At 38.5% G+C, this 25785-nt stretch overlaps 1 protein-coding gene across 2 annotated transcripts; it reads left to right on the forward strand.

The window, feature by feature from the left end:
* Positions 1-9542: 9542 nt before the first annotated feature.
* Positions 9543-24601, forward strand: EQTN (equatorin). Of its 2 annotated transcripts, none has more exons than XM_039224420.1 (8): positions 9543-9694; positions 11001-11447; positions 14936-15022; positions 17456-17530; positions 19076-19126; positions 20420-20485; positions 23278-23431; positions 23915-24601. In XM_039224420.1, exons 2-8 carry the CDS (start codon positions 11012-11014, stop codon positions 24195-24197), a joined length of 1152 nt encoding a protein of 383 aa, XP_039080351.1. In that variant the 5' UTR covers positions 9543-9694; positions 11001-11011; the 3' UTR covers positions 24198-24601. The 2 variants fall into 2 exon arrangements, with proteins under 2 accessions (XP_039080351.1, XP_039080350.1); XM_039224419.1 differs by lacking the exon at positions 9543-9694 and adding an exon at positions 10635-10774.
* Positions 24602-25785: the final 1184 nt, after the last annotated feature.

Consider the following 25785-nt stretch of genomic DNA (forward strand, 5'->3'; position numbering starts at 1 on the left):
GTTTCATGAGTTTGAGCCCTAGATCCAGATCTGCTCCAGTACAGAGCCTGTTTGAGAGTTTCCCTCTCTCACTTCCACTCCCGTGCTTGCACTCTCTCTGTCTTTCTCAAAACTAAATAATAAAAACTTAAAAAAAAAAAAAAAGAAAGAAAATGAGCCCCAGCGAAATACAAATCAAAACCGCACTGAGATAACACCTCACGCCAGTCAGAGTGGCTAAAATGAGCAAATCAAAGGACGCTAGATGCTGGCGAGGATGTGGAGAAATGGGAACCCTCCTACACTGTTGGTGGGAATGTAAACTCGTGCAGCCCCTCTGGAAAACAGTGTGGAGATTCCTCAAAAAATTAACAATAGAACCCCCCTATGACCCAGCAATAGCACTGCTAGGAATTTACCCAAGGGATACAGGAGGGCTGATGCATAGAGGCACATGTACCCTAATGTTCATAGCAGCACTCTCAACAATAGCCAAAACATGGAAAGAGCCTAAGTGTCCATCAACAGACAAATGGATCTCTTGATGGTTTACCACAAAGATGTGGTTTATCTATACAATGGAATACTACATGGCAATGAGAAAGAATGAAATCTGGCCATGTGTAGCAACATGGATGGACCTTGAGGGTGTTATGCTGAGCGAAATAAGTCAGGCAGAGAAGGACAGATGCCATATGTTTGCATGTATAGGTGGATTAGGAGGAACTTAACGGAGGACCATGAGGAGAAGAAGGGGGGAAATGGTGGGGGAGAGGGAGGGAGGCAAACCATGAGAGACTCTTGAATGCTGAGAACAAACTGAAGGCTGATGGGGGGGGCGGGAAGGGGGATGATGGGCATGGAGGAGGGCACTTGTGGGGATGAGCACTGGGTGTTATATGAAAACCAACTTGACAATAAACCATTTGTAAGAAATATATAAATATACATAAAAGAAAGAAAATGAGCTCCAGGGCAAAAGAGATTCCTCTTCCTGCATTTCCATTTTCTTTGGCCTTTGCATTTCTTCAGGCTGTCCTTCCCTGTGCCCATTACTCTGCAAAAGTGAGGGTAGGACTTTCCCTGTCTCCAGGATCTTCTCTCGCCATCTGCTTTTCACAAACTGAAGTCAGAGTACCCTTTCTGAATCCCAGACCCAAATCCCCTTTCCCCCAAGAGTCCTTCAGAGATAGCCCGCTCCTACCAGAATGGACTCATCCACTCTCTTCAGTGAAGCCCAGGGCAGGCTTATCACAGGTTAGCAAGAATGACCAAGAAAGAGTCCCTTCACTCATCCCTATGTGTTTTGGATTTTGGGTAAAACAATAGAAGGTGACTTATGGATGCTACCATCTATCATCACCCTTATTTCATAGAAGAAAGGACATTTCAACACCAAAATAATAAAAATAGTAGATCTAAGAATGAAAGCCAGTCTGCTAGTTTGCCTAAAGTACTTAAAGTGTTCCTTCTGTAGAACAGTGGCTGATGCAACCTGGTTGTAATGCAGTTGTTTGAAACAGTTATGTGCTGTGTTGTTTCTCTGGTGGTGGTGCTGGTGGTTTTACCCGGGGAGTCCTGAATGCTTAGAGGCATTTGATGTGCTTGGCCAGTGCAGCCCTTCCATCCCTGGTCACTCTTGATGTGATCCTCCCTGCTCAACAGCCTGTAAGAGGATGTCACCTGGAAGGCAGGCAGACCCTTTAGAACAGCATAGAGGAACAGGCCTGGCCCCCGCTGCTGCCACTGCCTCTACTGTAACCGGAAGATGTTACAGTATAGTAACTGTTGTGACTCCCTCATGAGAAACAATTCCTTTTTCTTGGGGCCCTCAACACTGTTGAGGTTTGCCCACCCCCTTCTCTTCCTTCTCCAAGCCAGCCTAGAGTACCGAGAACTATAACCGTCAAGTCCCCTCTTTGGCGAAATATCCTTCCCTTCTCCCCCTATAGGTGGTTTTGGGGGGAAGGCAGACAGTGGTAGAGATAGTTTGTGTGCTAGCCATAGCCTGAGTCTGGGCTCCTGTCTAAAAGTATTTAAAGGAATAGTTATTTGCTCACATCCTTAATCAGAATAATTTCCACTCAGACTCTAAGCTGGATATAGAACCAGTAAAGAGAGGAGGGGGTGGTGGGTAGGGAGGGACTGGAGAGGACAGAAAACGAGAGACTCTCATGAGGTGGAGAACAAGATGGCAGGAATATCTGAATTAGAGAGCTACCAGGAGAGAAGGTTGTGCCAGAGAGTGATGTTTGAATTTAAGATTCAACTACTTATTGCTGCATATTTTTATTTTTCACTATTTATTGCTGCATAATTAAATATGCCAAAATGTAGTAGCTTGAAAGAACATCCATTTTATCATATCTCATGATTTTGTTGGTCATGAATTCAGGTGGAGCTCACCTGGGCAATCCTTCTGCTCCACATAATAGAGGTAACTTGGTGGGGTTCAGCTGGTGGCTAGGCTGGTGGCTGGGGCCAAGATGGTGTCACTTACATGCCTGGTACTTTAACAGAGATGCTCAGACTGTGCTCATCCGGGCCCTTCTCCTTCTAGTCAAGCATCCACTCCATTGGATCTCTCCAATAAGACGCCCTTACATGGCCGCTCAGAGCTCCATGGCTAGTATTCCAGGAGACAGGAGTAGAAGTTGTGAGTTCCTGAAGTGTGAGCTACATTTTCATATTAGTTCTAATACTTAAAAGATTCTTGAATTTTCTGAGTAGACCATCATGTCATCTCTAAATAATGACAGTTTTGTTTCTTCTTCTCCAATTCTTCTATTTTCTATGACATTTCCTTTTCTTATTGCACTAAATAGCAAGTACAAGCCCTAATAAAACACCGAAATATTTATAATTTTGTCCTTACTGAATATTTACCAGTCTGAGCTTTAGGTCATAAATTTAAAAGTAAGGAAGTACAAAAAAGACAAAAGGTTGATTATTTAAAAATGTTTTAAGTGTATTTATTTATTTTGCTAGAGAGAGAAAGAGCAGGGGAGGGGCAGAGGGAGAGGGAGAGAGAGAATCCCAAGCAGGCTCCATGCTGTCAGTGCAGAGCCAATTTGGGGCTCTATCTCACAAACCATGATACCATTACCTGAGCCGAAATCAGGAGTCAAATGCTTAAGCAACTGAGCTACCCAGGTGCCCCCAAAAGGTCAACTTTTTAAATTAATCTTAGAGTGGGGAGGGATAAACTATTTTAAATGAGAAATTACATGGAACTACTTGCAGAACATAAATAGATATGAATTGAGGAGAGGGAATGAAGGTGGAAGGGGAAGAAAACTAAAGAGGAGCTAGTGGAATGACAAAGAAGAGAATTATTTCAGGAGACGATAAAAGGGGTGTTGGAAAAATTTTGAATGAAGAGGATATTAAGGAAATTTTACAGCATAGTGTATGATGTATTCCCTCTTCATGGCTTGTTCATTAGACTTTCCTAAAGGCACCTGGGTGGCTCAGTCAATTAAGCATCTGACTTCAGCTCAGGTCATGGTCTTGTGGTTCGTGAGTTCGAGCCCCACATTGGGCTCTGTGCTGAAAGCTCAGAGCCTGGAGCCTGCTGTGTTCGGATTCTGTGTCTCCCTCACTCTTTCTCTGTCCCTCCCTTGGCTGTGCTCGCTCGCTCTCTCTCTCTCTCTCTCTCCAAAATAAAAAAAAAAATTAAAAATAAATAAAGGCACCTCTTACTTTACAGACGTCTATTAAGACATTCCAACTTTGGTGTGTTTACTGTGTTTGTTACCTCACTGAATTATCATATCGCCTCCACAAGGTAGTTACCATCATATCCTCCATTTTATGGATGAGAAAACTGGTCTCAAAGAGATTAAGCAACTTGCTCAAGGTCAAACCAACCAGGGAGTGGAGTTAGTCAGGGAGTGGAGATGTGAACTCAGATCATCAGACTCAAAGCCAGGACTCTTAATCACTACACACCTCTCCTGCAGCGGCCCTTTCAGGGCACCTGAGAAGGAGGATGGCAGCTTGTGAGGAGCTAGATGCCCATTTGGAGCAGCTGGAATGCAACCAGGACAAGGTAAGGACTCACCAGACTTTCCTTGGTGTCACTGGTGCAACTACTTCGCAGAATTAATCTGGAGGGCCACTTCTGACAATGAAGAACAGAATGCGTTAATTTTAGTTAGTGAGCATTTGCAAAGTCACTTACATCAGGGATTATTACGTCAATGGATTATTTGTCATCAGGGCACGGACGAACAGAACAGAAAGCTACAGAATATTAATCTACTTGCAACTACACAAGTGAGCTGAATTAAGAACCAAGCAGGAATCTGAAGTGTCAGCAGAGCCTGAATTGAGCAAACACCTCCCTTATTTGCCCTGACAATGAAAACTTTTCCCATTAAAATGATATCCTCATATCGAAAAGCACGTGCATACAAAGTAAATGGTGAGTCAGTGCAGAGCAACAGTGTCAGGGAGGAGGCTAGGAGGAAGCTGTGTAACCGAAAAAGGATCAGACCAAAAAGGAAAGAGTCTTACTTATGTACTGAAGAGGTGGTGTCTTCGGGGCTTCTTGGGTTCTGAGAACTGTTGTGTGGGGTGATGTCAGTACAAATGATAAACTCTGCACCTGTGGTTTTGTGTTGCCTCACCTCACCTGCCTGATGCCCTCGCTGCATGAAAGAACAACCCTAGGGAGCAGAGTGGGCAGGTCTGTAAGAGCCACGTGCAAGTGGCCACTGCGAGGCTTTCTTTGTTTCATTAGTGAAACAGGACAGGACAGCACAATCCTACCAGACCCGTAGCACGTTCCCCGCAAGTTTTCATTCAGATGGCCTTTTTCCAACACTCTCAACTCAGTCCCCAAATTACTTAGGGCTTCAGCTTATAAAATGGGTTGTTATAAGACACATTCCTATAAAATCCATTAAGGAGCCTCTCACAAATATTTTTTGCAACATTTATTTCGCACCTGCTATGTGCTAGGGTCTGGGGATACAGCAGTCAACAAGATATACAGAGTCTCACAGAGCTTGTATTCTAGCAAGACTGTCAGGAAGCAAATACACAGGCAAAGGATTCTTTTTGAATGTGATGAGTTCTCTAAGGATAGGCTTAAGGCACCAGAAGAACAGGATAGGCTCAAGGCACCGTAAGAACAGGAAAACCTGACCTGGTCTTGGGTCTTAAAAGGCTTCCCTGGAGGAGTGAACATTCACGTTTATACCTTAAGGTTTGTCTGGAGTTAGCCAAGCAAGTAGAAGGGAGAGAGACCTCCAGATAAAGAGGGAGGCACAGAGAAAGACCCTTAGGCAAGAACAGGCTTGGCACATTTGAGGGACTGAAAGAGTATATCTGCAGCTATGCCCCCATGATGGAGGCAGTACAGAGCGCATATGCAGCTGAAGAGGGAAGAAGATCATGCAGAAAATAAGCCTCTCTGATTCCAACACCTAGAATAGATGTCTGTCTTCTGAGAAGCAGTTCCTTGTTTCTCGCAACACCATGGATCATGTAATGACAAGACTGTGGGTTTTTTGTATTGCTTGCTATGAAGGATAGACCCAATTCTATGCCAACCTTGAACATGATCATGAGAGTTTACAGTTGCATTTTTAAGCTGATTCTTGCTTACCTGGGCCCCTGCCCTTGCTTTTCTTTCCTCAACCCCAACCCCCATATTTTATGTATGCTCTCCAGTTATATTCTGTACCTCTTATACACTTCCTAAAATCATTTCTGGGACCAAATATCGCATAAAATCAGTGTAAATGTTATGATGACTTGTTCATTCAGTCAACCTTGATCATTACCCAGGTTCCCAGTTACATTCGAACACTCCCACTTCACATTTCCACTTGGAGGGCTGATCATTTAACTTCAATCTATATCTAGAGGCCTCTAGTTTTCATTAGAAGACTAGTATCTTCGGTCTTTTGACTGTGTGAATTTCCCTTTAGACGATGTGAACATGGATGATCACTCCAAGTCGAATGAGAAAATATGAGCTAGGTACAAAAGGAATTTGAAGAGGATTTGGGGTGAAGGTGATTGTTGAGAAGAAAGTAAGAGAGAATAGTGTTCAACAATATGGAATATTTCTGGGCCCACTAAATCTCAAAGTAACTACATTGTTACTTCTCTCTTCATCTTCCTGAAAATACCCATCCTAAAGCCTTAGGTCAAACACAGTAGGCATCTGTGTCAAGGTGGGGTGCAGAGAGACACCATGGTTCAGAGCTCAAGTAAGGTGATGAGGGCATTGGAGTAAGAGGAGTGCTCTATATAAAATATGGGAACTGAATCAGAGTCAGGAGGAAATCCATGGTGGGAGAAGATGGCCTGGCGTGGGCTGTTGGAGCCTGGAATTCTTGGAAAAATGATTGGTTCTACAGCTAGGACAGAGAAAATCCAAAATGACTATGGAATAATGAGCATCAAGAGCCTGGAAAATGTTCATATGCTTTAAGGTAGAAATTCCACTTTTTGGAAACTATCTAAATGAAATAATCATAAATACTGAAAAAATTTTAGTCATAAATATGCTCATTACTTCATTGTTTATAATAAGGAAAATTTGGGAAACAACCCAAATTACAAACAATAGGGCAAACAACCCCAAAAAGTTATGAATATTCACTAAGTTGGATGTCTTATAGATGTTGAGTTTATGAGCCTGCTTGTATTATAATGTTGTTATAAATGCAACATCTAGATCCAGTTTGAGTATGGGCTCTAACTGAGGTCTGACTCTTCACTGCAGCCTTTTAGAAGCCCTTCTGATATATCTTGTGTATCCCAGCATATATCAGTGCCTTGAGGTGGGGTTGGCCTTCTTGCCACTTCAAGACCTTGACTCTGGCTTTCAAATACCATCTTTCCTTCAAGGTTTACACCATTTAGCTCTCCATTTACTACCCATCCACCATCATCATCTTTTGTCATCCTCCAAACCTGCTCTAATTCACTGAAGACTCTGGCACCCATTTCCCACTACTTTTGTTCCTCTTGTAGGGAGCTTCCTTGGCCATACAAGCAGTGCATCCAACAGCTTGGTCTCTCAGTTTACATGACATCCCAATGCCAATGCTCTTCCCCTCTAATCTAATTTAGCAATCTGAAACCATGCCCTTGGACCTCATTACCACACTTCCCTTCCCTGTTCCAGCTTTGAAATGTTAAAATCCCAGATCCCACTGTAAATATCTTCTTGGCAACCTCAATGTTCTGGCCCCTCTGTTCTAATGCATCCACCCCGTTTTCCTCGATCATTGGATGGCTGTCAATTAGCAATCTCCGTATGACTTAGGTTAAGTGGAAGTTTTAAAATAGCAAACTAATTAAACAACTTAAGCATGGCCACATTACATGCAATCTTTCCTTGCCTCTTCTATTAAGCTGTGAATGAAAGATCTAATTTTAATCCTAAGGGTTTAACATCAACAAATATTTTCTTTTGTGAAGTAGGTGAACTTACTATTTTGATTTAAGGAAAATAATATTCAAATTAATGTTTTAAGGAAGGTTTTGGTGGTTACATTCATGGATTGCAACAACTAATTTGTGCCTTGTGGAACTTACTGGCATTTAATAGAGTCTCTCAAAGATTAGGAGGCACCTGGGTAGCTCATCCAGGTACGCATATGACTTTTGGTATCAACTCAGGTCATGATCTCACGGTCAGTCGTGAAATCAAGGCCCACATTGCATTAGGCTTTGTGCTGATAGTGTGGAGCCTGCTTGAGATTCTCTCTCTCTCCCTCCCTGCCCCTTCCCTGCTAGTGTTCACACACTCTCTGTCTCTCAAAATAAATAAATAAACTTTTTTTTAAAAGATCAGGATGATGTGACAGTCTCCAAAAATATATGTTGGGTCATTTCTTAATATTTGTATGCTTTTACTTTATTACCTCTTTTACCTATAGTTAGTTCCTGAGTAGTAAACTTGTATGTTTTGCCTCTTAAAAAACTGGATATATGAAAATATTACCACCTTTAATCCTTTTAGGCATGAAGAAAAATGATCTGCATAGAAATCTTTGAAGTAAATAAATTTAGAAATAAAGGTCAACCCAATAAATGACTCATAACTACTTGGTATGATATATAATTTACCCATTTTCCAGATGAGCAAATTCAGGGCCAGAAAGGAGCTGACTTGTCCAGCATCACACAGGTAAGAAGGGATGGAACTAAGACCCAAACATATTTCCTCTTACTCCAGGTTCAGTATTCTTGTTGGAGAAAACCAAAATAGGAGAGGAGCTTGTAATCTAGACATGGTCAACAAATATGAAAACATTTAGGAAATAAAATGTAATCAAAGGTTAATATCTAATGACATTTTTGGTATTAGAAATGGTTCCTTTCTAGGGAAACCTTCAAAGACTTAAAATATAGTTCAATATATAAAAAGTCAATGTACACTTATGGGGTTTGGTTTTGTTGTGTTTTGTTTTTTAAGAAAAGGTTCTACTATTTCGAGTAATATAATATTTACATTTATGGAAAGGTTAACTGCAGCCTAAAATAATGATGAAATCTAATGAGGGCATATTAATTTTAGTTTTTAAACTATCTTCCCAGGAATCCAAAGGGGTTTATCTAGTAATAATTTGCTAGGGTTGCCATAACAGGGAACACACTGAGCAGCTTAAACACTAAAAGTGTTGACTCCAAGTTCTGGAGTCTCGAAGTCCAAGATCAGGGTGCCGGCAAGATTGATTCCTTCTGAGGGCAGGGAAGGAGAATCTGTCCCACACCTCTATCCTAGCTTTGGGTGGTTTGCTGACAATCTTTGATGTTCCTTGTTTTCTGCTGCAGCACCGATCTCTGCCTTCCACTCCACACAGTATTCTCCTGACGTGTGTCTGTGTCCAGCTCTCCCTTTATTATAAGCATTCCAGTCATATCACATTAAGGACCCGCACTACTTCAGTATGACTTCCTCTTAATGAATCACATCAGTAATGACCCCATCTACAAGTGTGGTCACATTCCGAGGTACTAGGGAGTTAGGACTTCAACATTCGAATAGGGGGAGGAGGCATGTTTCAACCTGTAACACCTAATGATATGTTCTAGGAAGAGTACTGATCATGAGACAAATGACAATTGGAATTTGTTTTGTTTTGTTTAAATCTGCCATAGCTGCAATCTACCAGTTCCACTACCTGTAGAGAGGGTTTGTTAAATCAGAAAATAAACATAACCTTCCTGGTATACGAGGATTTAGAAAGAACATGACAAAACAAAAATTTTGTTTGTGTCATTAAGAAATGCTTCATTGACTTGTGGTAGGTAAATGCTTTCTGAACTCATTTTCAAGCACCTGCTGTGCCATGCAGCATGTCATACTTTGGGCATACTGTAGTCACTGTGTTTCTCCAGCTGGTTCCTTCTCTCTGCAACACCAGGTACAACTGATAATTCCGTTGGATGCCATCTCTTCCCCCAGGAGCCTCTGTCTCCTGCCAAGTTCCATCATGGCTGAGCTCCATCATACAAAACCGTGTGATGGTCTACAGCAACCTGTTGCATGCCCACTTCAGGCATCTCTCCTTTTCTATGTTTGCACCTTGTTAGATACCAAAGTAAAGAGCTCCAGAAGTCTTTGAGCCCATTCATGCACATCCCTTCTCCACCTCCCATCACTCAGAAGAATGGGCCAGAGGGCCTAAAGAAAACAGTGCTGTAAACAGGACCATCTTTGATCTTGACCGTCTTTTCTTTTAGGGTAAGTCCTCTCTACTTCCTTTCATCCACTTATGCAATTACATTCCTAGTCAGGTGCCCCTCTAGTTCATCAGGTATGCCCCGTAGACACAACAGGCTGGACTTAATTTGTGAGTCTTCATTTTGCTGAAAAACTTTCAAGTCTTTTCAAATTTGTTTAGTTTTTTCCTGATGCTTCTGTAATTTTAATTATGAATATTTTCTAATTCTGAGAGATTATCAACAATAATTAAAATTGAGACAGGGGAAGTTAAGTGATCCTTTAACATCATGAAGAGCAATATTATTGATACTATTTGATTTAGCCTTCTATTTATTATTATATAAGCTATTATATGAGAAATATGTGGATAATATTGATTTTACTAATATAATTATTACATAATTAAGTCCTTTTCTGACTACCTAAATATTAGATAATTTTCTCAATCAGTAGCCGAGGTAAAGGTGGGTTTCATTGATAAAAATGCTTTAAGCAAAATAAATATATTTCATAAAGTATACAGGTCTTAAAATCCAAAAAAGATGAGTTTCAAAACACTTTTCCTAAAGAATTATAGTTAAGATAACTTGCAGGGTATTTGGGTTGAATCTTGGTATCTTAGATTGGTTTTTAACAGATATTTTGCTGTAGCTATCCAAAAGAACACACAATATTGTAATGCTTTGAAAACCAAAGCATGTTCTCATTTTGCTATCCACGATATTCATGGTTCTTTAAAATCCAGGGATTAACAATTCACATTACTTCATGAAAGTGTATTTCTTAACTTTCAAAGAAAATCTTATAATGGTTTCTTTTTTAAAAACTAGAAACCATCATAGTACCAAAGATATAATAGATGTCAGATTGGGTCACAAGGCTTTTGGAAGCTCCTCCCCGCATTCTGACCTCCACTTGGCTATGACATCATAATGTCCTAGCTAGTTGTACGATCTGCAGGGCAACAGAAAGGAAACCCTGAGGAAACGCAGTGGATTATTGGATAAATCATCATTTTCCCAATGAACTTTATATTGTTTATTTTTGCATCTGGGGTTTTTTCCTCACAGCTCTCCAGTATGACTTCCCGTAATTATGGTGAGTAAGCATTTAAAGGTTTTACAAAAATAGCAGAAGAGAGGACCCATTTCCCTAGAAAATTGGTATGTGACAGTTTTCTAGAAGGTGATATAAAGTTTATCATTGGAAATATGGTATAATGTACATTCTAAATCTCTGCCTCAATTCCCTTTGTGAAAACATGCAGTTGAAAAGGGGAAAGTAGTAAAAGAACTCAACGTATTTCTGATCATGTTTTTTGCAGAGTCTAGGGACATGATTCTTCCTGAAGTGGTGCCACCTGAAAAACTGCATAAAGAGGCACTGGAAAGTAAGGAATCACCAGAAAATAAGGAGCCACCGGAAAATAAGGAGCCACCTGAAAATAAGGAGCCAGCAGAAAATAAGGAGCCACTGGAACATAAGGAGCCACCGGAAAATAAGGAGCCAGCAGAAAATAAGGAGCCACTGGAAAATAAGGAGCCACCGGAAAATAAGGAGCCACCGGAAAATAAGGAGCCAGCAGAAAATAAGGAGCCACCGGAAAATAAGGAGCCACCTGAAAATAAGGAGCCATCGGAAAATAAAGAGCCACCGGAAAATAAGGAACCACCAGAAAATAAAGAGCCATCAGAAAATAAGCCACCAGAAAATAAGATAGATACTACTGCTAATGACAAGAGTGTCAGTTATTATAAAGATATAAAACAATGTAAGTCTTTAAAGTTAGTAGCAATACATATGCAGAAGCTGGTTGTTCTGGTTTGATTTATTTTAACTCTTTTTAAAATGCTATCATTTTATTTCCTACTTCTTAAATTCTTATTTACCTTCTAAACGTTTCCATGTGTAGAATGAAATTCTTTTTTTTAATCACTTTTTTTCATGAGATGCTATGAAGTTTAACAAGTTTCTTTCAGTGGTAGGCTATAACTAATAGAGGGCACATGGCATTTTGTGATTTGCAATTGATCTAATTCTATGGTTCTGGCTAACCAAAATTTCTTCAGAGGTTTGTATCCATTTTCTAGGGCTGCTAAAACAAAGTACCACAAACTGGGTGGCTCACAGCAACAGAAATTTATTCTCTCACAGTTCTGGAAGCAAGAAGTCCAAAATCAAAGTTTTGGTCATGCTATCCTTTCCCCAAAGCCTCTAGGGAATGGTCATTCCTTGCCTCTTCTAGCTTCTGGTAGCCCCAAGCATTCCTCAGATTGTCACAGATTTCCAATCTCTGCCTCCATCTTCACATAGCATTCTTGCTGTCTCTCTGTCCATTTCCATCTTCTTATAAGGACACCATTTATATCAGACAAGGAGCCCACCCTATTCCAGGGTGACTTCAACTTTTTTATCCCTGCCCTACCTTACCCCACCCGACCTTACCCTGCCCAGCACTGTCCAAGGTGGCTAGACTAAGAAACTGACTTCATCTTGACTAACTATATCTTCAACAACCTTATTTTGAAATTAGGTTTCATTCTGAGGTGCTGGGGGTTTGGACTTCAACATATCTTTTGGGGGGGGTGCAAATTCAATTTATGTCAAGATGACTTTAAGACATTTGGAAAGTCCATCAGACTTTAGTTTATACATCATTACTCGTATGGGCTTTCTTTCCATCTCTTTATAAGGTGCACCATTCTAAAAAGTGAAAAGTTCATAAGAAACTCTTGTTAAAAATAAAAACAGGGGCTCCTGGGTGGCCTAGTCAGTTAAGTGTCCAATTCTTGCTCTCAGCTCAGATCATGATCTCATGATTTGTGGTTTTGAGCCCCACGTGGGGCTCTATGCTGACAGCATGGAATCTGCTTGGGATTTTCTGTCTCTCTCTGTCTCTCTCTCTCTCTCTGCCGCCCCCCCGCCCCCCGCTCTCTCAGTTTCAAAATTAATAAATTTTTTAAAAAATTAAAAATAAAAAATTAAGATTAAATCTAATTTTCTTGGGATCCTTATTAACATTAATCAAATAAAAAATAGAAATGCAATTAAGATATAGACATATATATACATGTACAAATACATACACTCAAGTACTTTGATAATGATAATGTGTAAATTGTATTTCTATTTTCTCTCTGATGAATCAATATCCGTCTTTTGTAGGTGCAAAAAACACCTTATGCTCAGAGAGATCACGTGTCAGTGTTCATAGCTACCAAAAGCAGAGTCAGGAGGGGTAGTATCTAATCTGTCCAGCCCACCAGACTGCCGCAATGGTGTGCACATGGCGCAACCATTCCCCTTTCAGGAAGTACCTCTAGAATTTACCAGATAGTAAATAAATCAAGAGCCTGATAACTTTGATTTAAAATAAAAAACCATTCTTACACACACAAATATATACAAAACATAAATGAAGTCTTACCAAAAAAATGTGTCAAGACTTACTTCTCTCATTTAACAACTTGAGCTCATTTCACATCTTTCCACTAGGTGGATATCTAGTACTCTAGAAAATGATGTCCCATAATTGATCCACTATCTTTTTTAAAGAATTAGATTACGTGCAGTTTTTCTCTTGGATATTCTTCTCATATACACTTAAGTGTATCTGTCTTTGGATAGATACCAAGTACTGGACATTGCTGAATAAGCTATGAATCTTTAAAAATATTGATAGATACCACCAAATTGCCCTCCAAAAAGCTTCTACCAATTTACATCCTCCAAGGATGCTCCACAATCTCACCTATAATGAAAATTGTTAGCCATATTTTGTGAATATAAGTGAGAATTTTCCATTTGCATTCTAATTATTTATAAAGTTGAGCATTTTTCTCTGTATTTATTGGATATTTTTCTTACTACTTATATGATTCGCTTATTCATATCTATGGTCCATTTTTCTATCAGGTTGTATTTTCATGTATTTGTAGGAGCTCTTTTTATGTTTAGTAGATTAATCTTTTTCCAATAGTGAAAGTTAATAAGTTATTCCTGCCCCTCCCCCGGGCTATTGCTTATGTTTAAACCTGTTCGGGTATCTTAATCACAGAGAAAAATTTTAATTTTATTAAATCAATGTTGCTTAAATGTTTTTAAACAATTTCTGAATTTTGTATTTTGGTTAGATAGGTCTTATTCAATCCAAGAGAAATTATTTTCCTATTTTTTCAAATAATTTCATATTTTTGTTTTTAACTCTTAAGTCTTACATCCAGTTATCTTTGTATATAGCATAAAATAGACATGAAACTTTATATTTTTCAAGGAAGATTGCCAAATATCTAACACCAATTCCCTACTTATGTGAAACCCATTTAATATAATATATTATCATTTGAACCTGGGTCACTTGCTAACTTTTTATTGTTTCTTTCATCTGTCTTTCCCTGTAAAAATACCACAGTATTTTAATTTTTATACTTTCATAACTCACAACACGCATGTTGGGCTTTTGCTTCCTTCTGTTATATTTTTCTGTAGATCTAGCTCAGAAATTCCTCAAAAAAATCATGATACATTAATGGGACTCTGTGTGTGTGTATGTGTAAGCATGTGTGTAAGCTTGTGTGGTACAACGAGTGAATATATATGTATGTACTAAACACACATATGCATTTATGTACGTATAAGATTTTCTGTCATTTCATGAGATTTTGGAAAAAAGAAACATGTATATATATTCATGTCAATATGTCAGTCAGCCATTTTGATCCACTCTACTCTGACTTGGCTTGATGGATATACCCACTGGTTTTGAATTATAACCAGCCCTACTGACAACTCTTAAGAGCAAGATTCTTTATGTACATATGTAAATGTGAACACTTATGGGAAACCCTGATTATTATTGTTATTGAAATAAATGCTGTTTAAGCTGTTCTATAGTCTAACAGAAGATCCAGGGGCAAACTAATGCTTCTTAGTTTGCTTTTGATTCTGTCAATACAGTGATAATAGTATGCACCTACAAATCTACTTTAGCACTTGTTATAATTTCCTCAATAACTTCTTCTTGGAATGTTATTTAATATCAGGATACCAATTTGGCTTTTATTTTTCCTCATGAATTTTATTTTTAAAACTTGCCCCCATTTCCTCAATTTGTAGATGAAGAATGTCTCAAATACTTTATTATTATTTTCTTGGAATTAGTACCTATGTTTTTAAGAAAAAAAATCATATGAGGAAAAATTTAAAGGATTAAGAAATAACTTTGCTAGTTGCTGAAAATATTTGATCTTGTGTTTTTAGATGTGTTAACGACGCAAAATCCAAATGGCAGCCAGTATGAAATATCCGTGAGAGCAACAACCAGTTTGCAATTTGTTCTAAGAAACTGTAAGTACTGAAAGTAGTAAAAACCACCATTGCAAATAGGAAGAGCCCTTAAAACAAGATTTCAAAACAGCTCTAGAGAATATTAAGTAGGAAAAAGGTCTTAGTGGAGTAGTGTCAGAGAATCTTAGTTCCAGAATAAGGAAGCTCCATGCCCCTTGCACCAATAAAGTTAGAAGTCAAGGAGGACTTCTTGCATTTCTTAGCCTCATATTTTTGGTTTTCATGGAAAGATAAATGAATCAATGTATGGCTCTAGAAAACTATATGTCTTTCTTAACCCCACACTTTTACTCCTTTCTGCTTATACCTCCAGTTTCAAATGCTCTTATTTCCTTTTTGTGTCTTTCCACCAAGCATAATGAATTTGCCAAATAAAGCTGTTGCCAGCATGTGACTTTGGAGGTCATTAACAGTCTTTAAAGTACATATACACATATCCATATCCATATGTATATGTATAAAGATATACTTTCCTTTCACCATGAAGTGCCAGCAGCTCAAATCTATGAAGCACCCAAGCATAAAACAGAAGACAAGGAAGAGGATAAAATTAAATAGGGAAGAGAGAATGTGTCTGGCTCTGGTAACTTCAATATTGGAAAAAGCCAGACTCAATAATACCTAATTGTTACTAAAAGCTATTTGACAATAATGGAATATTTTGTGCAATTCCAAACCTTAGGAAATAAATGAGGGACATTTCAAGGGCTTGTGTTCATTAAACAAATCACTTATGGGAATTTTGTTTGTATACAGCAAATATCATCTTAAGTTGTTTGGGTCAAGAAACAGAGAGGCGGGTCTTAAACAGATCAGGTAGTTCACATTCCTTAGGCGAATAATGTAGCTCACATTATTGAGGACCATAGGACCCATGGAAGAAATTCCAAAACCCTAATTGCTATTCCCACAATTCAGGTCTCCAAAGTAGTGTCAGAGAAAGTTGAATTGGGATAAGAAATTGTTGTTATTTAAAATAGGGCTGTGACATTGCCGTGTAGTATTCCATTGTATATATAAACCACATCTTCTGTAGCAACATGGATAGAACTTGAGGGTATTATGCTAAGTGAAATAAGTCAGGCAGAGGAAGACAGATACCATATGTTTTCACTCATATGTGGAACAGAAGAAACTTAACAGAGGACTGTAGGGGAGGGGAAGGGAGAAAAATAGTTAAGGAGAGGGAGGGAGGCAAACCATAAGAGACTCTTAAATACTGAGAACAAACTGAAGGTTGATGGGGTGGGGGAGGGGGGGAAATGGGTGATGGGCATGGAGGAGGGCACTTGGTGGGATGAGAACTGGGTGTTATATGGAAACCAACTTGACAATAAACTAGAAGAAAAGGAAGGAAGGAAGGAAGGAAGGAAGGAAGGAAGGAAGGAAGGAAGGAAGGAAGGAAGGAAGGAAGGAGAAAGAAAAAATAATAAAATGGGGCTCGGACAGAAGGAGATATGCTAACATGGTAGGACAATTCTAGAGGAGCAAGCCCCTCAAGAAGATGGAACTCTGCAGAATAATTCTAACAATTGGAACTAGAACTGTGAGGGCAAGGGGGAAATCCACACAATTTTTTGCCAAAATAGAGTATGAGGGTTGTATAGCAGAGTTTAAGGATTACTTGCCAATTTTGTTGGAATCCTGCCTGAATCACATCAAGTCTGGAAACAGATTCTCTTTTCCATAACTTTCTTACCAACAAGGTACTTGTCATGGTGCTGTTGGTAGGCTCAATCAGAATGAACTCTGCCTCTCTGTAGAGCTTCTTCTATAGTGACATTGCCTGTATTTCATGTGGAACTTAATTGGATCCTACATTAAACAAAATTGACTGAAATGGCCACCACTGGGGTGGGGAGCAGGGTGGAAAAATGAATCAGGTCACAACTGTTCCCAAAGACACTCTAACTGACATTCTTCTAGAAGAGGGACACATTGTAGACTGAGCTATGCAGTAAATCAAGCCCCAAACCCTTGATTGTTTTTGAAGAGTTAATGGAAATGTTTCCCATTTACAAGGATACTGATGTACCTTCCTCTTCCATGTCCTTACACTGACCAGCAACCAAGCTGTCCTGGGCTGATAGTATCACTTCAAGTTCTGTTCAGAATACCATCTGAAGCCAATATCTGTCATCAAATAGATGAGAGATATTTTTACTTCTTTACCTCTAAAAGAAGCTTCTGGCCCCACAGTACTAGCTTTTCTTCTTTCGGGCAAATTATAGGTGTATTAATCCCTTCTCGGGCAACCCATTTCCCCAAAACTTTGTTCTTCAATGCCTTTGTCTTTCTCCTCCTTTATAATATCTCAGGAAAGGTCAACATCGTTTTCTTTCTTCTGTGTTCCATTTTTTAGCTTAAAAAATGCCTAATCACAGACGTTGTCAATAGTTGTATGTGTTGATAATTTATTATCCCTTTTCCTAGATAAACTCAAGGAAACAACTACAACATCTCCTGGGAGAGCCACCGATGAAGAACCTCCTCAAAAACAATATCGAAGTATTAATGTTTCTATGCATTAGTCATATCTGGAGCATATCATTATATGATTTAATTTAAGTCTCATTCTCTGGGTGTCTCATAAAGTAATAGCATGCTTAAGAACTAAACAACTGCAATTTAAAGTCACTTGAAAATCTTTGAAACCATAGAAGTCTGAGTCCATTTTTAGATTTACCTGACGAAGGGAGAGGATGTGAGCTCTTTTCAAAATAAAATCTATTTTAACAAAATGTATTACATTTATATTTATATTCAACATATAAATATATTTAATACATTTTTAATATTTTTAAAACTAATGTACAAATATCTATCTGCTTGAGAAATAAATTTCTTTCTTTCTTTTTTTAATGTTTTAATTTGTTTCTGAGAGAAAGAAAGACAGCGTGAGCAGGGGAAGGTCAGAGAGAGAGAGGGAGATACATAATCTGAAGCAGGCTTCAGGCTATGAGCTAGCTGTCAGCACAGAGCCTGATGTGGGGATCAAACCCACAAACCGTGAGATCATGACCTGAGCCAAAGTCGGACGCTTAACTAATTGAGCCACTCAGGCTCCCTGAAATAAATTTATTTCTAATTAGAATCAGTTATTAGTGCTTCCCAAAAATATTGGGGGTGTGGTTGGTAGTGAGAGGTTTCAAAATCAAAATCATCATTTTACTCTCCTGCTGATAATATTGTTCCCTGTGAAATATTTGTGAAACCATAGCAACCCAAGATGGCTCTCCTCTAAGGTCTTGAATGAGTGGTCTAATTGAAGACAATGGACCTGTCGTTACATGAAACCCCATTTTCTCCAGTTCATGCAATCCAAGTATGTTTCTCATGTGACTACTGTGAACTAGTTTGCATCTCTAACACTACTAAAACAAACAAACAACTTACTCATTTTAAAAAATATATTTAGATATTGAAATCGCATCATCCTGGTGGTATCCTTCTTAAATATCTTTAGTAATTTACTATTATGTTTGGGATCATGTTCTAATTTCTGAACCAGGTGTTTAAATCTGAAACTATCTGACCCCTGGGAAAGGTTCAAGTTTCTTCTGTGGTCACATTTCCCATCCACATTCTTGACTCTAGACTACCTGAGGCTCTCAGAACTCACCAAATCTCTTCACAACTCTGACTTTGCTCGCAGTGGAATAACCTCACTCTTCCCTTGTTGCCTAGCAAATAATTTCTAGTCCTCTAAGACTACATTGGAGCATCATCTCCTTTTCAAAGGGTTTCTGGTCTTTGCAACTGGTCTCTCTGTGCACACCACTTGTGTGTTTCTATTGAAGCCCCCATTATCCTGCACCATAATGAACAGTGATTCTTGTCTGTCTCCCAGACTGAGAGTGTGTTCCTTCAGCATAAGGCCCATGTCTTGTTATTTCTGTAACTTTAGTGCTAACCACAGGGTCTGGAACATGGTAGGAGCTCAAGGTATAACTGTTACATGACTAACAAACAAGTAAATAAATGTTCTATCACTAATTTACTAAAGCGACTCACCTTACCTAGTTATCCTGTTCTATTTTATTTTTTAAACAGGACCAACCAAGCGTCCAAATGAGCCTGCATTTTGGACAATGTTAGCTAAAGGTAAACTCACAGTTGTTAGGTAGCTGAGAAAATGTTTTGGTTTACTAAAGTCTTATGCAAGAAAGCCAAGATCAGTGTTATCTTGTTCCAATCAGTTCTAATCAGTTCTAATATTAAGGATTAATATTAGAATTAATTAAGAATTAATAAGTCAACATTTTGCTACCATTATCATACATAATAGCAAATGCAAAACCAAACCACAAAGTTAGCTGTGTCCCACGTTTTCTGATTCTCTCTCCTAAATGTTTGTTCTCCCATAAATATTGCAATCTTGTCATTCAATTTATTTATGATTAAAAATTTTAAGTAAGGCTCTTGCTCATTATAGTCCCTCTTTGTGTTTGGAGCAGTTTGCCCATAAGCACATGGAGATGTGTGAATAAATGCAACATATATATCAAAATATATGCATGCATATGTCAAAAGCGCATAAAGTTACGTGCATAAATGATATGTGCATTCATATATATGCATGTATAAATGTATATATCATACGTAGATGCACACCTGTGGAAATGTAATTCATGTAGCACACACATATATGCATGCATTGTAGACATAAAATATATATATATTCACTTGATCCGCATTATTTGCAGATTTTGTATTTGTGAATTTACCCACATCTAAAGATTATTTGTAACCCCAAATCACTTTCGTGGTCATTTGCGAACATGCGCAGAGCAGCAAAAAATTTTAATTGCCTGACACTCATGTTCCCAGCTGAGATAAAACAAGGAAGGCAATGCTCTGCCTTCCTTTTTTAGCTCTTACACTGTAATTAAGTGTCCTTTTTGTGGTTTATTTAGTGCTACATGTTTTGCATGTTTGTGCTTTCTCTTGGTGATTTTGCTAATTAAAATGGCCCCCAAATGTAGTATTAAGATACTGGTTAGTATTTCCAAGCACAAGAAGGTTGTGATAGACCTTATGGAGAAAGTCTGTGTCAGATAAACTTTGTTTAAGCTAGAGTTATGATGCTGTTAATCATGAATTCAATGTTAATGAATAAACAATATATATTAAATAACATATCTTTAAACAGAAACACACAGAAAACAAGGTTATGTATTGATTGGTTGATGAAGATGTGACCAGAGGTTCATAGAAACCTAACCTTGTGTTTCTCCTAGGGGTAGCAATTCAGTATTCACTAATTCAGTGTTCACGTGACTTTACAGCACATAATTGTCATGAATAATGAGAATAAATTCTGTATATTAAACACACACACAGTAATTTTAGGAAGTGAATTTTGTTTACTGTAACACCAATTTATTGTTTTAACAGCTTTAAATGCAACACTAACAGCTGAGGAGCTTGAGGAAAAAGATCAATTATTTCACCCAATTCCAAGTAAGCACAAAATATTTCAATTCAAAGGATGTATCAATGCCAGCACACATTTTCACGTGTGACTTCACTACATGGCGATAGTATTTTTCCTAGTAACCTGTAGTGTATGTAAAGGGGTAGCATGGTGGCTAACATTATATCAGAGAGGACAGTTGTCATTTTAGAAAAGCAGTTGTCCCTAAGCATTATTCTCCAGGTCTCATATTGAGAGGGCTATTTCCATTTTCTCGTTTTATAACTTCTATTCCTAAAACAGATAAACCAAATGGGGGAGTAGGCAAGTGAATCATATATAGAAAAGTTTGTTTTTTTAATTGATAGACTCTAATTTCAGAGAAGTTTCGGGCTTACAGAAAAGAAATAAGCAGAAAGTACAGAGATTTCTCCTATATTTCCCCTACTCAGTTTTTCCTATCATTATCCCCTTGCATTGGTTTGGTACATGTTTTGTAATTTATGAGCCAATATTGATACATTAGTATTAGCTGAAGTCCACAGTTTACATTAGTGTCCACACTCTGTGTTGTACAGTCCTGTGGGTCTTGACAGATGCATAATGTCATGTGTCCACCATTACAGTCATACAGAGTAGTTTCACTGCCCTAAAAATCCCCTGTGCTCCACCAATCCTTCCCCTCTCTCCCTAATCCCTGGCTACCAACTGATCTTTTCACCATCTCCATAGTTTTGCCTTTTCCAGAATGATCTATAGTTGGAAACATATGGAATATTGACTTTCACATGGATTCTTGCACTTGTTCATATGCATTTAAAATTCCTCCATGTATTTTTGTGGCTTGATGGTTGATTTCTTTTTATCACTGAATAACATTTCATAGTCCACACAATTGGACAATATATAATAAATTGTACCAATTTATTTATCCTTTCACCTACTGAAGGACATCTTGATTACTTCCAATTTTTGACAATAATAAATAAAGTTTTTATAAACATTTATCTGTAGGTCTTTGTGTGGACATAAGTTTTCAACTCATTTGGGTAAACACCAAGAACCGTGATTGCTAGATTGTATGGTAAAACTGTTTAGCTTTGTAGGAAATTACCAAGCTGAATTTCAAAGTGGCTATACCATTTGTATTCCCACCAGCAAGGAATGACAGAAGTCCTTCTGCTGAATGCAGTTTTGTAGTTTTCATTAAAGGATTAGTAATATTTCTATGAGTAAAAGAACTGAACTCAATAGAAAATTTCACAAGGCAATATATTAATTTCCCCCCAAAACCTCTGTCCTACAAATAAATCACTGGGGAAAAAAATTGCATCTGGTAATAAATCTAAGGCCTGACAACTCTCTTCTGCATTGGATTGTTTGTAATAAATACAGCCGCTTGCCTTGCAGAGTTTCAAGAAAATGAAGAGTCTTCTTTGCTTAGAAAAGTTATATACAGAAATGAAAAAGGCTGCATTACCTTAGAAATATTTTGTCTTTCTAACTAGTCAGATTGAGCATCATTGATTTTCTATCATGTATTGAGGATATATTACATGCCAGGTGCTTTACATACATTATTATGTCAGTTTTCATAGCAACACCATGCAGTTGGTATTATCTTCATTTTACATATGAGAAAATTGAGGCTTAGAGAGAAACTGGCCCATACTTGTAATTAGATTTGTCATAATGTCCAGTGGTTGAGAATTCCAAATCCTTCTCTAGTTTTGACCAGCACCCTGAAAAACAAAATGTACTACAAGCACACCTCTTTATAAAAACCCTTTTAAGGAGTAGCAAAGAAATTCAGCAGCACAGCCCATTTCAACATCTTTTGTTTGATTATTCCCAAAATAATCTGCCTTGAGGTCAAGATAATCAGTGATAGTTGTACACTTCACTCTACTTAGTCTAAGATCATACTTTGACAATTAATAGAATCAGAGAATACAGACATGGGAGTTTGTTATTGCTTATCCAAAACATCATTACCTAACAGGTAATGAAAACCTTTGGAAGTCCTGGGTGGGAGAAAGCTGGGGGAAGAAAGTTGGGAGAAGAGAGAAATAACAACATGGTCATTTAAAGTCAGCATTAGATAAATGGCTATTAAGTGAGGCATCAATTAAAGAAAATATAAAATTTGGCAGTAAAGATATATTTTCATCAATAGGTTGGAGAGTTTTGATATCTCTGGATCTGGACATGATTTATTACATTACTTATTTTAGAAAGCAGTAGGATTTCATTTCTTTCTTTAACATTATATACTGAGTTTGATCTCAGTAATAAAATGGCAAATTTAGTTCTTAAATCTCATGGAGAAAGCATCCGGTACACCATTCTTTTACAAACATCAGAGAAAAATCAATGCAGGTCCCAACAGTAAAATTGTATCTTTCTCTTCTGAAAGACTAACCCCTGGTGTGTGAGTCCATCATATGTTCAATAGTCATCTTTCCAGAGTCTTGAAGTGGTTTTAATTAGCCACGGAAAAAGACTCCTATACCCACATTTTAGCACCTGGTAATGTGGGTTTCAAAACAGATTTTCCCATTTAATAGTTAGGTGCCATGGACAAATTCATAAACTTCTGTGACCTTGAAAAATGGAGCTAAGAACAGCTCCTCCGGGACTGTAGTGAAGGTTTAAAACAAGTGAAGGGTACTTAGCCATAGGCGGGTAGTCTACAGTCTGCATTGTATGTGAGTAGTGACTACCCTGGATGGTGATGGCGTCTCTGCAGTTGCTCTGCTATCCTTCTCCAGGAAACGTGCTGGATGCAGTTACTCTCTCCCATTGCCTTTTCTTTCTTTCTTTCTTTCTTTCTCCTCAGAGTCTGATTTGAATGCTACAAAAGAAGACAACGTGACACAGCTACAGGAAATCAAGTTAAAATTAATGCTGGGCATCTCATTGATGACCCTCTTCCTTTTTGTCATCATCTTGGCCATCAGCAGTGCCTTGCTGTACAAAGTGAAGAGAATGAAGTAAGTCTGCAGACATCTGGAGTCTTTGTAACATGTGTGATATGAAGCTCTAACCCCCTTTCTTTAGTAGACTGTTAGGAAACACAGCTCCCAAATTTATCTATAATATATGGAGTTAGGCTCCATTTCCCCTATTCAGAAAGGAGCATGGGGCTGGCTGTCTCTCAGGGAGAATTTTCCCCCAATATTTTAAATAGTCATCTAGAGATAAAAAATAACACTAGTCAATCGGAAAGGATATAGGGAATCTAGATATTCGTTCCTTCTTGCTAGCCGGGAAAAAAAAGGACTACCACCTCTGTTCTCAACAGCATATCTGCTTAGGGTCTAACATTTTTCATTTATTTATATGGTGTTATACCAAGTAATTGGACAGAATTCCAATTCCATATTGTTTTAATTTTTGTGATGCCTTTCTAAATTGAGTTGAGCTGCAAATGTATGTAGTTAAGAACAATTCTTGATACCTATTTTCTTTTTCAGTTATAAAAGTCCAGTTAAGACTGAATACTCCGTCAACCCAGAGCTGGCAACTCTGTCTTACTTCCATCCATCAGAAGGCGTATCAGACACATCTTTTTCTAAGAGTGCTGACAGCAGCACATTTTGGGGCGCTACATCTTCAGAATTGAAAAAAGAAGACTCAGTGTCAAAATCTAGAATGACAGACATGATTTCCACAGCCTCAGATGATACAGGCATGAATGATGAGTCAGATTTAATTCAGAGTGAGGAGCCAAGCGAGGAAGCTCCCACAGATGAATAGATGTTAAATTTGTGTCAGAAGGCAATTTCTTTGTGATTCTCATTAAGGTCATGATTTGGAAACTCTGCTGAGAAATTTAAATTTTCTGATGTCTGAAAAGGAGGACATATTCAATAAAATTATCTCAGCCATAAAAGTTGTATAATGGAAAAAATGCAAGAAAATAAATTAAGGTGTTGAAAACTCATCCAGTAAAAATAATCCTGGACAGTGACTTTGAAAAGTATTCACTCTAGGCTGGTTCCCTTTAAAATGAGGACATTTAGACATCTTATCTGCATTCTGAGGACTTTCAGGGTAATCACCACTACCTACGCCCTTCCCTCAAAGCAAAAGGAACACACCTGTTTGTGTTTTACTGGTGAAACAGTTGTGCCCTATCAAGAAATAAAACTAAATTAGTACTAGAGACTCCTAGCATTCTTGTTTAAAAGTCATCGACTTCTCAGTGATTTATGAGGCTCTCCATCCCAGAAGTATTTCAGTTTACAAAGAAGACCCATGGAATATGGATATTGTTTAGCTTTGAGGAATTAGTTTCTACTGGAAAGATTTTAGGAACACGTATCAGGTCTTTTGTGAATATGTGTGGAGTTGGGGGGACAGGGAGAACTTGGGTTTCATTGCCTTCCTCAGTCTCACCTACTTTATGCTAGGCAGTTTGATACATTATATCACACTGAATTGTACTACCTTATGAAAAGGATGTTTGTTTCACAGATCAACAAATGAAACCTCAGGTAAGTCAGATGTCTAAGTTCACCTGCAGGAGAGGGGCAAAGCTAAGATGTGCTTCCAACATGAGGTTCTCTCTGTGATCCATGAAGGCTGATGGTCAAATAGAACAAAAGCCAAAGAACGCTGTTTAGGAAGGAGCAAGATTGGCTCCCCATATATATGGTGGGAGGCTCCTTAACTTAGGATCCTTTAAGCTCTTGGAAAATTGTTCTCCTCACCCCTAGCTTATGTCTCTATGAATCTTCCCCCTGGAGGACAGACATACTCTTTCCACTCACCTGCTACTTTCCCTACTATCCATTCTCAGAGTCATTTGCTCACTCCCTATTTTCTCCCTTGACTCCAGCCCCAGTTTCACCATTGGTTGGGAAAGCTAGGCCCCGCCTTTGAGTAGGTTGGGACTATATAAGGCCTACCCCTGAGAGAAAAGTCGTGGCAGGGCAGCGCGTCTCAAGTAGGGCTCTTAGAGGGTATAGTTCCTGAGTTAGGGGTGGCCTTGAGCAGTAGCCCATGCTACCCTTTGCAGGTACTTTTTGCCATTTTCAATGCCCTTATGACAGCCCTGGGGGTCAGTGCCAGCATTTGTATTGTCAGTTCAGACGCCAAGAAACGCAGTGGGAAATGAGGGAGGCAGATGGTTGCAGCTGCTTGGAGGTCCTTCAGGTGTGGAGGAGCTATGGGGGCCATGTTGAATCCACCGGTGAGATAGGGCTTGTGGAAAGAATGTCAGGTGGGCTTGAGGGGTGGGAAAAGCCATTCCCACCGCTTTTCTCTACCCACCCTTGAGAATTTCCTCAATAAGAAATAGATGTAAGTCACATTTTATTCACCCAACTTATCTCCAGGACTA

This window comes from Hyaena hyaena, unplaced genomic scaffold (genome assembly GCF_003009895.1).
Source record: "Hyaena hyaena isolate Hyena2069 unplaced genomic scaffold, ASM300989v1 scaffold_1632, whole genome shotgun sequence".
Classification (NCBI taxonomy): domain Eukaryota; kingdom Metazoa; phylum Chordata; class Mammalia; order Carnivora; family Hyaenidae; genus Hyaena; species Hyaena hyaena.

Bases quoted from the DNA above. Each gene is read 5' to 3' on its own strand.
- EQTN (XM_039224419.1), top strand. From the start codon at position 10,699: ATGAACTTTATATTGTTTATTTTTGCATCTGGGGTTTTTTCCTCACAG. The intron at 10,775-11,000 runs GTGAGTAAGCAT...TGTTTTTTGCAG, and splicing joins TATGACTTCCCGTAATTATG to AGTCTAGGGACATGATTCTT. The intron at 19,127-20,419 runs GTAAACTCACAG...TTGTTTTAACAG, and splicing joins TTGGACAATGTTAGCTAAAG to CTTTAAATGCAACACTAACA.